Raw genomic sequence first — 18,356 nt, 5'->3', positions numbered from 1 at the left:
ACTTTCAATTTTGTTTTCTTCATTGTATACTTGAGACATTGTTTTCTTCATTGTATACTTGAGACAAACTATCTTCAGAGTTTGATGGGTTTAATTGACAATTCACGATGTACTTTCTGTGGCCTAAAGGAGGAGACTATTGAACATATGGGAGTGTAAAATAATTTCTGATTTTGTTTTAGATGTTGAGCAACATGTTTTTAATAGAAAATTTATTTTTTACAAGTCGGATATGTTTTTCGGCTATCAACTATCCAAATATCAACCGATCGTGCACGTATCTTGAATTAGCCGTGGCAGATCAAGGATTTTTCGGAAGAGGTAGCCCGTGGTTTGCAAGACTAATGTACAATCATTCGAAAAACGCAGTATGTCGCCGATAAACTCGGTTTTTCAAGTGAAAAGCAATGTTTATCGCGAAAAAGTTTATCGGCAATAAAGTGAGTTTTTCGAATTATTGCACATAAGGCGCGAAAAAACTAGGTTTTCGAGAACAAACCGAGTGTTTTTCGCCTTATAAACCCAGTTTATGAACGATAACTGAGTTAGACTGAATTATTATCAGGCTGGTCATACCAGAGACAAACATCGGTTTATACCGAAATTTCTACCGTAGGTCTTAAAAACCATAAGAAAATATATGGAAGACCTGCTTAATTTCTTCCAGTATTTAAGCAATGTTGTAAGCAAAACTATAATTGCAGCAACTTTTTATTATCCAAGAAAATATGCAATTCCCCAACATGGATCCGCACGGCGGGTTTATTGAATGTTTAATTGTATTTGGGAGGAGAGAAGCACAAACCACGGAATTACTGAATTCCATGCACAGACCGAAGAATCAAGGTATTAATTTCGGCGCAGTTATAGTGAGCGATCGTTGGAAGAAATATATAATAGAGTAACGAATTAACAAAAGGGAACTTTTCAACTAAAATCCACATCCGAGTAATAAATTCTAGTTCTATCAACATTACATATACGTAAAAGCTCAACTGAGCCCATGCATGGTATAACACATTCAGTGTGAGATCGAACAATGCAAGATGACATCACCACTTATATGTATTATAATCTACCATATATAAAACAAACGTGTATCGCTATTCCAGTTTAGTTCATATATAGCAGCTAGCCTTGCACTCAAACCAATTCAGATGACTGGTTAGGCATAGTTTATTATGATTTTTAAATGAAAAGGATCTTTGCGAACACAAAGTCAAGGCCAATAGACGTATTAATGGTTAAATAACCACTGAGATCTTAGTCAGCTCAAACAGAAACGATTTCCAATATAATATCAGGACTATGATATAGTAAAGGGTAACAGTGTAATGCTATATTAAGCAAGTAGCATAGCCAAAGCTTTTAATCTGAATGAATGGTGCAAAAGGAGGGGCTGGGGGTGCTACAGCCCCGTTGTCAATTAGGGGCCCGGGAAAATATGAAGGGGACCAGGGAAGATAGAATATGGAATTGTCATTTTCATAGCTTGAGAATAGATGGTTGCAAAAAGTGTCCCGGGAACACAATTGTCCCCAAGCTCTAAGTGGGAGGGTAAGGGGGGGGGGGGTGTCTAGGATGCGGCAATGGAATCGAAAAAGAAGCTTAGTCAAATGCCAAATTAGCTTCATGCTTTTGCAGTTTTGCCAAACATACAAACTTCAAAGTTTATGTACGTAAAATATAAGACTACAGTCCGACAGTTGGTCAAGCTAAGAAACTCCTCTCCGTTTCATCAAAATGAATATTCATGATCTAGCAATGAATGGAATTTATTCGATCTTTAGCATTTTGTCGACCAGACATGTTTTTCATGTTTAACATGAAAAACAAGTAAATTCATGATCGTGGGCTATTATCTAATATTAAAAAAAGCAAATCTGAATTTTTAAAAAAAATCTGTTTTTTTTTTATTCAATTATTGAAAGGAAATGTTGCTGAGTTTGTCCGAATGAATTTGATTGTTGTGTGGTTTTAGCATAGAAACACCGAACAAAAATACATCGAAAACTTTAGGTATACGACCCTATATACAAAGTACGTTGTGAGTTCAGTGTTACGGGGTCGACACACATACACGCATTAATCCATTACCCGTGTAAATGATATTGTATGCAATAAATGTGTTTACCTAATTTGTAGACAAATTTCCCAGAAAAGCAAGAACGTATTCCAGCTGTTAATAGGGTGTTATTTTGGTAATTTGTTGGAGATCATAACAAACCCATCATTCGTTCTGGTTAAAGGAACCATTCTTCGTTCGCCCCCTTTCCGTTATTTAGATATTCGACCCTCTAATTGTCATTCTGTTTTGAATTACTGATCACTTAACACAGGTGTCGTACTTATTTGTATATCGGTAAACAGCCTACAAGGACTGCAGCACGTACGTGTACAATTTCCTCACAATCCGGTCATCTAGTTGATATTTCGTTAATCAAGGAGAGAGAGTGAACTGTTTTCAAACTTCATGCTTATACTATACAAAATATATCATTGTAGAGAGCCTGACGTTTCGATTATAGCAGGATCTTCAACACTATATATAATAGCTATATAATAATAATAATAATAATATATAAATATATAAATATATATATATTTATAACCATATATATTTATAACCATATATATATATTTATAACCATATATATATATATATTTATAACCATATATATATATATTTATAACCATATATATATATATATTTTTAAGCATATATATATATATTTACATATAGATATTTATAACCATATATATATATATATTTACAACCACATATATTTATAACCATGTATATATATATATATAAAGATGTTGAATGTTTGTTTTAGTTTTCATCCTGGCAGCTATATATAGTCAGCATTTTGACGAAGGATTTTTTCCTAACGTAGGTGGTTCTGTATATCTATATCATGATATTTGCATACAATGACGAATGATATAATCAAAAGAAATACTGGTCTTTCCGCCTCTTGTTGAAAATTTCTAAACTACACGGCCTTTTGCAGAGCGTTATACGTTACCATGCACGGATCTTGTAAGACTGATCATTATTACGGAATCGTAGGTATAGCAAATCAGTTTGAAAGTTAGGCTACACGTCTAGCTGTTCGAATTGCCTTTCTATGCAGCTACGAAGATAACAACATGGACGGATTGGCCTACCGGTATACCGGCCCTTAACCGGTTTGACGTTGGATCCGAGGATACAAAGGCGCAGCGCTGTTGTGTTGCCTAAGAATGATCCGATTTCTTCTTGTTCTCGAATGGTGCTATAGTTCGTCCGGAGCGCCAAATGCGCCATCTGGTTGTACCACTGAGCAGCTAGGCTATAGGAATGTATGCCCCTATGCCACCCCGGAAATAACCCCCAGCTTTTTGCAAGATAAGGCATTCCAGAGACACTGTTGGTTAGCCCGTCTATATATGCCATTCCGCACCCATTATCCCATCGTAAATCGTGGTGAGAAAAAAATCCTTTCATCCGGATGCGTAAAGGGTGTTTCTTTTCATAAAATGACAATTATGATTAAGTGTTGTAATATAAACAATGTAAGTAACGTTTATGTTTACCTCCCAAACCGTCCAATGAATAGTTGTCTCTTTTAAGTCATTATCTTCCGATAAAATGAATCCACTTTGACCTGAATCGCCGAACAGGAAATACCCTATCGTAATCTGGCACAGTGAAACTCGATATAAACACAAAGCAGATTTCGTGTATTTCATAATATAGGTTACTTCACTTCTTTATCCCACAAGGATTGTAAAATTGAAAGTTCCAACAGAATTGTGATTTTGGAATAAAACCCTTATAACCCCCTCTTACATTGCTGAAACGTTAACGCTGTAGAAAGTTCGGCTAAAAGTATCTTGTTTAACACGGTGTCTGGGCTGGGCTGGGCTGGGGGGGGGTGAGGGGGAAGGGGGTCGGAGAAGTATCCCATTCAATATGTGAGTGCGGTGTATGTATCATACATCTTTACGTCTAACTGTAGTCACCGTATGCGGCAACGGTGTTTTCAATGGTAATGAACAAGTCCAAAGAACAAAAATCAAAACACTAACAAAGAGAAGAACAACATTTCATTACTTGCAGGGTTGTAAGTTTATATCACTCTGACCAAACCATGTAACTTCCACACATTATCGGAGGCTAGCAATCTAAATTAAGATCTGTTTTTATTAACTTTTGATTTATTATTTGTACATAATATTTCATGCTATTTTAATCTTCATAACTTTTAACTGTTTTTCATATCCTATTTATAAATGTGTACTTTAATAAATTTATACTAGATTTTAGTAAAGTTGAATTTGAGTTGTTGTATGCTCCCAGCTGTCACTCTGACTAAACCATGTAAAGTTCACACATTATCGGAGGCTCGCAATCTAAACTAAGAGTTGTGTTGTTGCTTGCTCTCAGCTGTGTCGAGTAATTAACAATTTAATCCATAACAGAACATTTTCATATCATGTTTTATTTCGTTATCGGCAAACCCTCCCCCCCCCCCCCCCCTCCTGTGTTTGCCTGATTTCATAAATTTGGTAGACTAACGAATGAGATTATGTGTTTAAATTCCTTTATGTTTCCATAAAAATTAAGAGTATGAAATTGTGGGATAGCTAACGCAAACTACAGCTTCAAGGTTTTAATTCAGTCTCTGTAATTCTGCTTCAGTCGCAAACTTACGACAAACAGAAAAACAAAATCAATCAATGGTGTATTTACATACACGTCAACTGTAGAATAAGAGGTGGATATATATCTTATGCACTCTACGGAAGTCAAAATGTAGCGAACAAATTTATCCTTAGATTTACCATTAACCTCTTCCCCTTCCCCCTTCCCTTCCCCTTCCCCATTTCCATTTCCCCTTCCCCTTTCCCCTCCCCTTCTCCCTTCTCCCTCCCATCTCACATTCCAAGCATCCTCTCTTACATCATTGTTCCTGACCGTAGTTTCTTTTTCTTTTGTACAGAGCATCGCAGCTGGAGTTAGAGGAGGTGGTAAGTATTTCAATTTTCATTTAGATGCAAAGCTCTTCATTGGTAGCATAGGTGAACAATGGATTGGTGGTTGAAGGTTTGAGGGGTGGGGACGGGGTGTGGGGGAGGCTGCTTATGATATATGGTTGAGTTGAGTTAGACGATTTAGTGTATGTTATGTTATTCACGTGAGTATAGCTCTCTGCTGAGTCTACTCCATTGTGTAGAACCATGGGTATATCTACCAATTCTAATATGTAAGGAACCATGTGTATAGCCTATTTGCCAAGCAGGGTGGAACCATGGGAATATATCTCCCTATTCCACAGTGTGTAGAACCATGGGTATGTCTACCATCTCGATTATGTATGGAACCATTGGTATAGCTTATTTGCCAAGCAGGGTGGAACCATGGGTATTGTTCCCTGCTCCACTCTGCGTGGGACCATGGGTATTGTTCCCTACTCCACTGTGCGTGGAACCATGGGTATTGTTCCCTACTCACTGTGCGTGGAACAATTGGTATTGTTCCCTTCTCCATTGTGCGCGGAAACAAGTGTATTGTTCCCTACTCCACAGTGCGTGGAACCATGGGTATTGTTCCCTTCTCCACTGTGCGTGGAACCATGGGTATTGTTCCCTGCTCCACTGTGCGTTTAACCATAGGTATTGTTCCCTACTCCACAGTGCGTGAAACCATGTGTATTGTTCCCTACTCACTGTGTGTGGAACCATGGGTATTGTTCCCTACTCCACAGTGCGTGAAACCATGGGTATTGTTCCCTACTCACTGTGCGTGGAGCCATGGGTATTGTTCCCTACTCCACAGTGCGTGGAGCCATGGGTATTGTTCCCTGCTCCACTGTGCGTGAAACCATGGGTATTGTTCCCTACTCCACAGTGCGTGGAGCCATGGGTATTGTTCCCTACTCCACAGTGCGTGGAGCCATGGGTATTGTTCCCTACTCCACAGTGCGTGGAGCCATGGGTATAGCTTAATTTATCATAGTATCGGTAAATATGCATGGATATCTCTTCCTATGCCATTGTGTGTAGAACTAACGGTACATACAGATGTATGTACATGCATTTTGTGAGCAACCAGTAGTACAACTCCCTATGCATACATCAATATAAAGCTCTCAGATCATGTGTAGCCCCACGAAATACAAGAACTTCCGGGAATTTACGTAATTGCACAGTAAAAAAACACAACTCTTACATTAGTCTTTTGAGCTTACTGGAAGACAAGCGTTGTTTCCGTATACAAACCAATAACAAGTTAACAACAAGATCCTTCAAATCACGGCCCGACTATTCTACTGACAATACCTCGCGAAACAGATAACGAACTGTCAACTACTGACGGAAAAAGCCAGGGACATTACAAATAAATTGAAGGTAACTGTTTAAAGCAAATGAATCATACTTGACAACACATCAAAACAAGGAAGGACGCGGTTATGGCAGGCCAAACATGGTCATAATGGATGTCTATATGTACAACAAATCAGTGCAACGTTCTCTCGTCATGCGTTTATCAAGTCTAGCAACGCGCAATTTCATTCCCGACAATGCGTCATAGATTTTTGCGTGCATTTTGCCCATCCGTAAAGCTAAGCTACAAATTTAAATCCTATTTAAATTTCATTCCCGCCTAAAGTGTTGGGCGTCGTGTTCATGATACAGCCTATAAGTTAAGTTAGTTATTTCGTTTATCACTTTGTTTGAGTTTCGTCGACGCGTTGACAAACGTATCATGTACTAAACATTGAAAATATTTCATCAGACAAACCGACAGACAATTCGACATACGCAGAGACACATTACGAATTAACAACGACAAATATTTTCACCAACTGAATTGGCACATGTAGGTGATTATACCTTTTAATTGCGTTACACTTTTCTTTTTCATTTCACCTTAGCAATTCTCTTCGCAATGTTTTCCTGTTCCATTTTTTCAACTCAAAAATCGATTGAGTACAAGCAATGATTTATTTTAGTAAATCTCTAAATAGGCCAGCGACAATCAACGATTTCCGGAATCTCCCACCTAATCATTCGTTCACCTGAAACTGCTTAGTAGCCAAAAATTCAATAATATGAGCTGTATTAAGATAACGTGGATCCTGACTGAGAATATATTGACCAATGAAAGTTTTGCATAAAACCTAGAAAGCTTGCCCTTGTCGTACTATGCAACAGTCCATGAGAGCTGTACAGCTTCCTGTACGCGCGTTAAACGTTGTAATTATAATTGTACATGGTAACTGACAATTTTCGGTTTAAAACGATGGCATTTAAAATCGACTGACGTAAACCAACACATTTATTCGGCTTTGAGTTGTTTTTACCACAACACGCGAGAGTAGCTTGAATAGTTTTGCAGTGCGCTTGCGTACAAGGTGAACCAGCCTTGTACATTTTTATTGTATTTACAGTTATGTATGTCAGTGTGTGAACTCGCCAATGTGTACGCATGATAAAATAAAAGGTACATGAATTTTGTGGTTCCTTCCTTCGTTATATCCTTTATAAGATTGGCCTGTGTGTGAAAAGTGATTTACATGTACGGAAATATTGCTCCCATCATAAAGCTAAAGGCTTCCTATTTATATACATATGTATCATATGAGATTTAGTTTTTATAGACTTAGCATGTTAATCTTGCAATTCGTGTTCTGTAAAGCTATACGCCCCTATTCTCAATAGCAGGCTTATATCTGTAAGTATGGAGACATATTCTACACGTTGACCTTGACTTTACACAGTGAATAGTAATCTTATTGAGGTGTATTTAAGTCTACACAGGCTGAAAGACCATCAAAGTCTTGGAAGAATTCTACTTTAACATTTGTAATGTGAATAACATAGACGTGGTAATTCACTTTACGTATTCTCCGTCTTTGGTGTGTGTAAAGAACAGGGTCGATAGAATCAGGTATTGATACTCGTAGTAATATGAAAGCCTCCCCCAACCCCCCCCCCTCCCCCTTGATGTTATGTATAAAACTTTGTAAAATCATCTCCAATTTTTCTCTTCTTGTGAACTGAATCTAATAAATATGCATAGACTTGATGACGACGTAGGCCTATCTGATATAGATGTTTAAAGAAGTATTTAGATGACAGACCACGTGGGCACATGCAGAGAAGACAAACACTCCACATTGCTATTGGAAAATCTCAATATCTCGTCCCTACAGACTCAATGCAGACATGGTTGTTTGGGGTGGGTGGGGCATGGGTGAGGATGGGCAGGGTTTCAATTGTGCTCCCCGTCCCCCCCCCCCCGCCCCTCCCTCTTCGGATTGGTTTCCTACGTATGCTATTTCATGGTCGTAAGTGCCCCGGAATCAAATCACGTGATGATTTGTTAAGGAATATGGACCATAGACAGCTACATGATATTGATGGTTAAGTATAATAACGCTGTTTCTTACCGTATTTGTAAGAGCAAGCATATACGTAAATAAGACATGAACAACTGCTCGTATAAACATAGCGTAGTAAACAGTTCTCTGTAAATATTTAAATGTTTAGAGGACGACATAAACTAATAACAAATCAATATTCGAAGCGAGAATCGTTGTGTAAACAAATAGCAAAAACTAACGCTAACTCGGGAGCCTATATCAACATTAGTCACAGTGCCCCCGCTGCACCATAGACGTGATGAAATTCGCTCCTTTTTCTTTGTAGAGATTTTTTAGTATATACTCCAAGAACATCAACCGAGAGAGCTGTAACATATCAGATCGGACTAAGTAATGTTCAACAGTTACAACATATATTACACGGGAACTATGATATAAATTGCCAGCACTTTTGCACTGTAGTGCCTTGTTGTCACTGTTCCCTAATTCGAAAGATTATTCTTCATCCCTGAAACATTATACTGAACGCCATAATAAACCATAATTTAGTAATTAAAATCCACTTTTCAGTATTGATTTAACTCCTCGCGTACGTCGATACCAATTGTTACCCTATCATATTGTTATAAACAACAGGTTTCCTTGCTATTGTTATCAATATTAGAATATCAACATAACACTTGTATATTTTACAGCTTTCAATGAACGGCTGGAACTTCATCCTATATACGGGATGTCAAAAATGTGCACCACGATTCCACAACGGTGCATGCTTTAATCTCCATATATACAGTAACGTAGTATATAGGTAGTCTTTATTTCAGAACATTTATTAGAAACCTCTGATCCTTCAACCCCCCCACCTCGGGAACTCCCTGTTGGTAGCTCGACTAGTTGTAAATTCTTAGCTTTGTAAGCGCAATCTATGAAAGGTAAAGGGGTGAAACGTCCACACAGTCCAAAGGACGTTTAATGTTTGTTATATACCGTATGTTGTACACCATCGTATTCGCAAGCCACATGGATTCGGGGTGTTTTAAAAATCGTGTTATATAGCCGAAATTGTAACGTCCTAAAATTTCCCCAATAGAACTGAAGCAAATGAAGCACGCAAGTTTTGGCGGTTGTGTTCTTCTAAAATTTTCTAAGAATAAACATCAGAGGATGGACAAATGAGACCCGGAATTTTTCGGTGAGGAAAATGTCTGTGAAGGCAGCTGGGGCATTTTTCTGTCATATTTTAGTAGGTCTGTCTAACATGTCGGTTTGTATGTGTCTTTGTAGGGAGGAGGTGGGGTGAGGTGTGTGTTTGTGGGGAGGAGGTGGGGTGAGGTGCTGGTTTATTGTAAGCATGCGCTTTTAAGCATGATATACTTTCGTTTCTAGATAGAATGTAAAACTTAGATCTTAGGTGACCTCATTTCTCTATTTTTCGTTATCCTTGGACTCACGTTGTCTGTCTGATTTGTATAGGTGACCTATATATCTCTGTATCCTCAAATCCACCTCTTTGGCAGGTGGCCATAATTGATATCGCTTTAAAGGTTATTGGGTTTGTCTATGCTTCCAATTTTAACCTCCCTTCCGTTTAAGAAATGATGGTTTCTTTAGTAGGAAATGTTTGGTTGTTCGTTGTGTGTGACTATACGTTTATTGCGCATTCACGCGGATAATTATATATATAAACCGTTTGTTTTATTCTCGTTATCATGTATTTGTTAGATATTTTCAGACCAATTTCCTCACCCTGTTTCTGATTGTGCATGGTGCCAAAGTCTCGAGTTGAGACCATTGAACTCCCAACAGGGTCAGAATCTTACAGGAGTTCCCAAGTTCATTTCATGGTTTGTTATACAGTTCGAACTTTTAGAGCTATACAGGAAGCCTAAACTAGGACCGTTATTTATTATAGATATCGTTCCCGTAAAAATATCAGTAAGTCCACTGTTATTCGCAGTTACGTGGCCGATTGGTGTAACCAGAAACGAAGTGGAGGCGACTGCCGTAAGTTCTTGCAGGACTTTCGTACAACAAAAATTCAAATACAACAGAAACTAGAACTACCTTTGCCTGCAAATACGCAATCTATATGTTCGCATGGAGTGCTTGCATCATAAGGAAGAACTTTTCGGTTGTTCATGGTGTTATTTCTTGGTCGGACAACACACCAGGGAGTATAGTCATGTAGGTACCTACAAAGTGAGGGCGCTTGTGAGCCCCGTGACAGGCTCAGAATAAGTTGGCTACGCAGCTAGCCTCTGAAACTGCAAATGTACAGAGACCATGTGAAACTTTAAGTTTCAACGTCCAGTCATGTACATGGTGTAGGTATATCGTTCACTTGGCCAGTAATGCCAATATTGTACCGCGCATGCGCACTACAATAATTATAGAAGGTCTCTTCCCATCATCATTTATCAGCTTACACTAGATGGTACAATCTATGTATATATGTATATGTATGTATATTAGATCCTCCTGTAAGCAGGAACTCGCGAAGAAGCCTCATTGGCTTATCAAAGCCGCAAACTGACCGAAGTCAGTCTCTTACATTCATATTTAACGTCCATGATTATGAATTGTTAATTGTCAACAACTCTCTAACTGGACGACATACATTAATCTGGGAGTGACTCGAACCGGGGACCTTATGATTGAAAGGCACCGGTGTTAACCACTGAGCTAACACTCCATAAGCTGCAACTTTTACGTTGAATTTGCCAAATTCTACACGGTTAGAGAAAAAAAAACTCACAGTGTTTTGCTGACATGACCGACAGCCATGCAACATGCCGTATACAATTAAAAACAGCCACTAGACCATAAGTAATTAATTGCTCCCATTGACTTAAACACACTAAACTTGTCACTTCCCAAGGCCACTAGAGCACAGATAGAGAGGTTTTCAACTGACATGTTCTACCCACCATATGATAGCTGATGCCATCATGACCCTTTAGATTTTGAGCTAGAAGAACACAAAGTTTAGCTTAGTGCTCCCCAACCCATCTGCCAGCTCTCGCTGCGGAATCTTCTTGTTTCAACCAATGTAAGATCTTTTAAATGCCTTAAATCACCTTTAGTCCTCCAGATATTTCGACTTTCGGTAGCTTATGTCATCCTCTTTAACATCCAAGCATCAAAAAGAATAATGATGACTCAGAAAATGCCCAAAGAGTCAATACATTAGATCACTTTAGGGCAATGTACCGACAAATTGGTTAACCTCTCAGGCTGACGTGCACTATACTCTAATTGTGGTGTGACCCCTATACAGAAACGTTGTACAAAGCCGAAGCCAAAGTGAATTTATGAGGTTACACATTGGGAGTCTATGTATGCTACATTCTACAATGACGCCCTTATTACCTTTCGGGAAAACATTTTATACTGTACAGTTTTGATTTATGTACTTTTATGTATGACAACTTGGCGTTTTGACGAATTTTACCGAGATGTCAAGTTAGCGTAAGTCGGTATCTCGACAAAACTTCAATATTTTGTCGAGATGTCGTGTTATTGCCAACATTGTAACTCTACATCTCGCATGTGACCATATGACCGCCTTACATGATCCTGGTAAAAGGTTGATGAGCCGTTTCAATTAAATGTTCGATGCATTTGCAAAACAAAAAAAAAACGTTCTGTCCTGCTTCAGGTAGCAGGACTACCATAAAGAGTAAAGATCGACGAAAAGCGCATGTACCCCGGACGCCCGATGTATCGTCATGGTTACCGGAACAGCTAACTTATACCGTGTGCGCACATTGGGCCATTAATTAGGCCAATATAACTCTATTCCGGGGCTAGGGATTTGGACACCATATGTTGAATCGAACATATTTAATACCGTCACCGTGTCTTCGTATCATACATGACCCCGTCCAACGTTGCGTTTATGTTCCATTATTCTGTAATTCGACCAGCACCCTGATCCAATTTGAAGCATGAAATTGGAAAACGGGCATATTTTTTTTTAACGAGGTATACTTTTACAGGGCTGCAGACAAACAGAATTGAGATAATCATGAGGGGCAGGGGAGGGGGTGGGGGTAATATGTGGTTCTCCCCAGGTGTGATGCCCGCGTCTCATAAACAAATATCTGGAAACAGTGGTTCTAATGAAACGGGTCACGTTTACGTGTAATTAAATCAATGTATTAAGTGTTGAAAGTGGTAACACTTATTCATGTTTTTGTTCTTGTTGTATTAACAGGACGTAAAATATCTCATGGTGCAGATGGCCAACGCCGCAGGATGGAGAAAGCGTCAAGGAACGGTATGGCTGAGTCTCAGTATATTACGTAATAGGCTGGATGATGAGGATACAACCTTCATCTCAAGAAATGGATTCAGTATATATCAATAGTGTTTTAGACGGTATCTCCTTTACTGTTTGCAAGGAGGAGAGAGAAAGGGGTGGGGTGGGGGGCATGTGGTTGTAGTGTTTGGCAGAATATGGGGTATATGTTTGCAGCCTTTAATTTTTCAGGTTTGAAAACAACGAATCTTTACCTCGATTGTGCATGGCGAACCATTGAAAATCACGTCCACGGATGTCCACGGATGTCCACGGATGCACTGCTTAGTCAAGATATCGGTGCTCTTACCCGAAAATGTAAAATGCAATTTAACAGTATAAATGAGAATTTAAGATTCCGCCCTATCGTTTTATGCAAAGTAAGCTATACATTATTGCTGTATCTGCTATGATGATGTCGAAGACATAGGCTATAAGTGTTTATGTCTATGGCTAAATAGGAGGAGAGTTTAATGATGTCACTAATGCCACATATAGACAAATGACATACTTGCATGGCGGGTGAGGTCACCATGGTAACACACTGGCTGCTAAAATTAAGTACTAACATGGGATGTACGTCTCTCGATCTCCAGTTTGATAAAGCAGCTCAAATTACGAGAATGAGTCCATCAGTAAACACAACCACTCTGCGGAAACCAACTTCACCCACGCTTGCCCCTCATGGGCGAGATATCCGGTTTAGAATTAAAACAAAAAATAGTGACTAATAAATCAGGAAGGGAGTGGTTGATTCTTTACGGTATCAATTAATTATTTAACAAAGGCCAAGTTCAAATATTCTACTTTTACAATTTGACTTCAAGCAGTGTAGTAACTAAATGGCATGGTGGGCACTTCAAGATCTTACGACGATTCTTTCCAAAGATGAATCCCCCAATCCCCCCTCCCCGTCCTCAGGCACCACCACGGGTGATTGTGTGTTGGTCATTTACCAACAGCTGCAGGGCAATTTCCAATAACGCACTCCGATGAACAGTGGCGCAACCACGTGGGGGGGGGGGGGTTAGGGGTGACAGAGGAAGGAGACTTCGCTCAGCATGCAAATATTGTGACGTTGTGAAGAATTTATCATAACTTCAACCAACTGTATGGAGGGGAAGGTAAGAGGGGTCGGTGCGGGGTTTGGCTGTTACTGTAAACATATCTGCTCGCTTACAAATATGCAAAACAAATATGACAATTATCATACAGAGCTATGCACATCCCCTGTAAGATACTTTGCATAGCATATGTACTAAAGACTGTTCTGCTTTGCTTATAAAATCTGGGCGGAGTTTGTTATTATAATCCCTTGCTTTCAGGCTACGTAAGTATGTGACTATATCACTCTAGACAAAGGAGCGTACGTCCATCTATAGTCGAGTGATGACGAATTGACGTGAAAAGTATACATCTGTGTTGGTGTATATACGCGGTACTTATGGCAATGAAACAGAACCAGGTGCTTGTGCATTGTTTTCTATGCCATTACGTCATCCGTTAGTTATGTACTGATTACTGACAGTGCATCAACACTCTGGTTCCGAAATATATGCAACGTTTCCTAAACAAAGTAAAGTACATGAAAGCGTTGAAGACCACCTGGTCATAAAAAGAGGTAACTTTAAGCTGTTTCCTCTTCCTCTATTTTTTTATCATTTTAATTGGCCTATTTACCTTCCATTCCAGAAACGAGATTTGAAAAAGATGCAATGGCGGATATTTTGTATGAAAACAGAAGAATAAATAAAGGTAAGGATGCGTAGGTTGTGTATACTATATGACTGCACTTTGGGGAGATAGTCACTGCAGGAGAATGACACAGTAAAGGGGACGCTCTCACCGTATAAGTTAAACAGAGACGGTTAATAATGTTTACCTTTTGACCTACCAATACAAAAACAAAGCAAGAAGTTTATAAGGTGATTAGTGTTGTCAGAAAGTATAACGTATATAATGGTCACTTAGTGTCACGCTTAATCAAGTATCGTACGTCCAGACCCAAGGCAGTTTCCCGGCATGTTGATCATGGAGCTATTAACGGTTAATAGCTCCATGATTTGATATACTCGAAGGGGATGAGAAGTATACTCTTTAGGAGTCTGTCTGCAAGTTTAGCATTTTCAAATTCGGACCACATGATAACCTTTCAAAAACGGGTTTGAGTTTTGGTATATATGTGTCAGAAACTGCACATATTGAGCAATTTTTATCATACAAAGATGGCGTTCCATGTAAGGTAGGACATAATGGTCGTATCTTTGTCTTGTAACAGTCCAGATAATGAAAATCTGGCTGACGATATTGGGAAAAGTGAGTTTTTCATAGGGGCTAGCAAGTCATAAGGGGCCGGTTTGACGCGATGCCGTAAAGTTTTTGGGTGTTTTTTGTTTCGGTTAGGATGTGGTCACGAGTGTCTTTTCTTTCAACAAATATATTCGCACTGAATAAATCTGCATGACAATGAAGTGAACATCATCAAAAGAGCGCCTGCAGCATTCTTCAAATACCGCACTGTGTGTGCTTCTATCTATGATAGTCTTCACACAGGCTAAGTGCAGTGTTTATTTGTTGAACGCTATAATGTGACTTATTGAAACAAGTTGCAATCGTTACATTTCACTAAACACCATCAAAAGAACAAGAAGAAGAAGAAGATTAGTAAGTTATAATCGCTGAAGCTGTATGATTGCATCCGATATTTATCCTATTATATTGACGTAGGGAAGTATTTGGGCGGTTTTTACTTTCCGTTATTCCCTGAGTGTGTGGTTATCATTAATATAGGCTAGACAGGTCATGGTTAATGCGGTAATGTCATATATAATTTATATATATATATATATATATATATAGATATATATATATATAAATATATATTTATATATATATATATACATATATACACATATATACACACACACACATATATATATATATATTTATATATATATATATATATATATATATATAGACTTACCGTATCAGTCGTTTCTTTCTTTCTTCCTCTCTTCTGAAGCAAAGACATGATAGGGACGGATTGTTTTCAAATCATCTAATTAGGTCAATTAAGCGAGGTTCGTTAATATAAAAACTGAGCAATTTCTTTTCTTAAAAATTTTAAATATTGCTTGGCAAGTTTAGCAAACGTTTTATCAAACGCAAAATTTGTCATAGTGACTAACCGGAGTGTCGCTGGTTAAAAAAAACATGTGAGATTCTGTCCATGTGTTCGTGTGTTACACCTAAGAAAGAGTTCTGTTTCAACAGGGATGTACATGTGAGATGCATATACAAGGAATTCTTAATGCAAGTAAGCCTTTCGGTCAAAACTTAAAGAGTGGTTAAACTGTTACAATATTAAAACTGTTAAGACGGTTTTAAAGCTCACTTGTTAATAGTGTGGGTTTTCGCCCTCTCTCGTGAATTTTTCTATTGTTAATATAAATAAAACCTGGCAAACTAAGGTGATGCTCTGATAACAGGGGTGACAACTAGCTCTAAAGCAGATTTATCTCTACGTGAAAGTGAAAACGGCTGTCCACGATAATAAGCAATCTGTATAGACTAAACCTAACTAGAGCCTCGTCTCTTTAATGCAACCATTTTTAAAATACCTCCATGGTTCATATTAAGTTCATAGGAAATAGTTCAAATTATGGCGTTTGAAGTTATTTGAGAAGGACCATCGTGTCACCTCGTATCGATAACTGTAAAGAGTTTCATCATCACGCACTTGTCGGTCTATAACATTTTTTCTAAATAATTTTTGTCCCTTATAGTTTCTGTTACTTGTCATTCAGCCTCTGCAGAAGATCCTGCTAGGATTGAAACGTTAGGCCCTCTTACTTTTAAACATATTTTATAGATTAAAGAACATTCAATACAGGTATTCATGAGAAGACGTATCTATCTGCACTTCGCGTTCTTCCCCCCCCCCCCCCCCCACCCTCGCCATCCTATCACCCAAATGCCCATATTGTGTAGATATTTCTACAAATGTCACATTTAATGAATATATTCTGCCATTATTACTAACAACCGAGAGATCTCGGAAATGTAAAACATTCGATGGTTCTGAACATAATAAGAACTTATCGAGAAAAGTAGTTTGAAAAAAAAATAGATGTTTATACCAACTGCCTATCTATACGATTTTAATCACTTGTGTATATTAGAAATGTATGCCAATTTCCATCTTGCGAATCATAAAACAGATGATATTAACATATTGGTCTGCGTCTCTAGGAAGTTATTAAAACAAAGCGTCTTTACGTTTGGTAAGTTCATCACAGTGGATATTTCAGGTGGAACTTCGGAAATAATTAATCTCGGGACCGGAGTTTGGCTTCGTTTCGTTCAGTTATTACGAATATCATCTAAAACTATCAAAAATTGAAGACATATCAATAACAAGATATGAATTACGACGAGAGTGACTAAGTAACAAAATATCATTGTGCGTGGTTCTTGTTATAAAATACACTGATGTAAAAACGGGAAACAACTATAAGATGAGAAAAAAGGCAGCAAGAAATGAAAGAAAATACTTGAAACTTCATCCTTTGCCTTCTCACCCACCCACCCCTAATTATGCGTCCACCGATATCCACCATATTATATAACCTGCTCAATATAAACTTAAATTTCAGGTTTAGAAAACAATTGAATCCATTATTTTATTTTTCTTCTTCAACAGAAATTGCCAAAGGTAGGGGAGACCATAACCTAGTAGAGGGAGACATACTAGTTCATTCTTCCAATTCCAACAGTCGGGTAAGTTTTGACTACTACTGCATGCTGACATGACGTCATCAAAGAATCTAATCGAATCATGTACGGTCATTTCGGCAGTTAGTATACGTTCGACAATTTTTCAAATGTCCAAACTGTACATGCAGTTAATCACACCGGCAATGACCGGAAGTAGACTCCTTTCTGATGTTCCTGACCAATTGACAAAGACAAGTACAGGATCGTTCGAATGCATGCAGATGGAATACACAAATGTTAAAAACCAAAATCAAACTTGGCTAAATTTTTCGACTACTTCAAATCTCAAATCTCCCCACGAGTGCTCGTTTCCTTGCCTATATAGAGAGCAATCTGTTTAATATACGGCCTAAAATACCTCCCGAAAGATACCCGGCCCAGAGAATCCAGCGCTAACTAGCAGCTCTTAGACGGACGTCGGCTCGTCGAACATCAACTATATCTATGGTATATATGATCACGAATGAACGATAACTAATATCGAAAAGCGAAGTTCTGTTTTTAACTTTGGTTTGTCGTACTTTTGATTTCAAAAGAAAAACTATAGCACAAGATCTCAGACAGAAATCAAAGGCTGCTCCGCATAGCATACATTATCTTCGGAAACTTAGGCAGTGTCTTATTAAGCGGGGGGGGGGGGGGGCTGTCCGCCCTGGCACCACTCTCTGATAGCACCGCCTCGCATCTAAGCTACCTAACATAAACAAATATTTCCAAGGGGAGAGGTCCCCCTCTTACACCCATCTCCTTACTGCCCCAGGACGACTCACCTGTACGGGGTGACAAAGGAAGGATCCTCCCCCGGGTGTCAAATATTCTAGGTCCGCCACTGAAACCTACGTGATACTTAACACACGTTTAGGTCTTAACAGGCAAACAAACAAAACGCGGGAAAAAGACATATG

At 38.6% G+C, this 18,356-nt stretch overlaps 1 protein-coding gene across 5 annotated transcripts in view; it reads left to right on the top strand.

Annotated features, from left to right (window-relative positions):
* LOC139965718 (zinc metalloproteinase nas-15-like) overlaps positions 1-18,356 on the top strand; it is a 95,606-nt gene that overhangs the window by 47,958 nt on the left and 29,292 nt on the right. For all 5 annotated transcript variants that reach the window (XM_071968376.1, XM_071968375.1, XM_071968378.1 and 2 more), the window contains exons 2-5: positions 4,989-5,016; positions 12,592-12,654; positions 14,368-14,430; positions 17,378-17,454. In XM_071968376.1, the coding sequence (XP_071824477.1) occupies positions 4,989-5,016; positions 12,592-12,654; positions 14,368-14,430; positions 17,378-17,454 (231 nt within the window). The remainder of the gene's footprint in view (positions 1-4,988; positions 5,017-12,591; positions 12,655-14,367; positions 14,431-17,377; positions 17,455-18,356) is intronic.

The sequence above is a fragment of the Apostichopus japonicus genome, chromosome 3 (assembly GCF_037975245.1).
Source record: "Apostichopus japonicus isolate 1M-3 chromosome 3, ASM3797524v1, whole genome shotgun sequence".
Lineage (NCBI taxonomy): Eukaryota > Metazoa > Echinodermata > Holothuroidea > Aspidochirotida > Stichopodidae > Apostichopus > Apostichopus japonicus.
The sequence above is the reverse complement of the archived record's forward strand: the minus strand, read 5'-3'. Positions and strand labels throughout refer to the sequence as shown.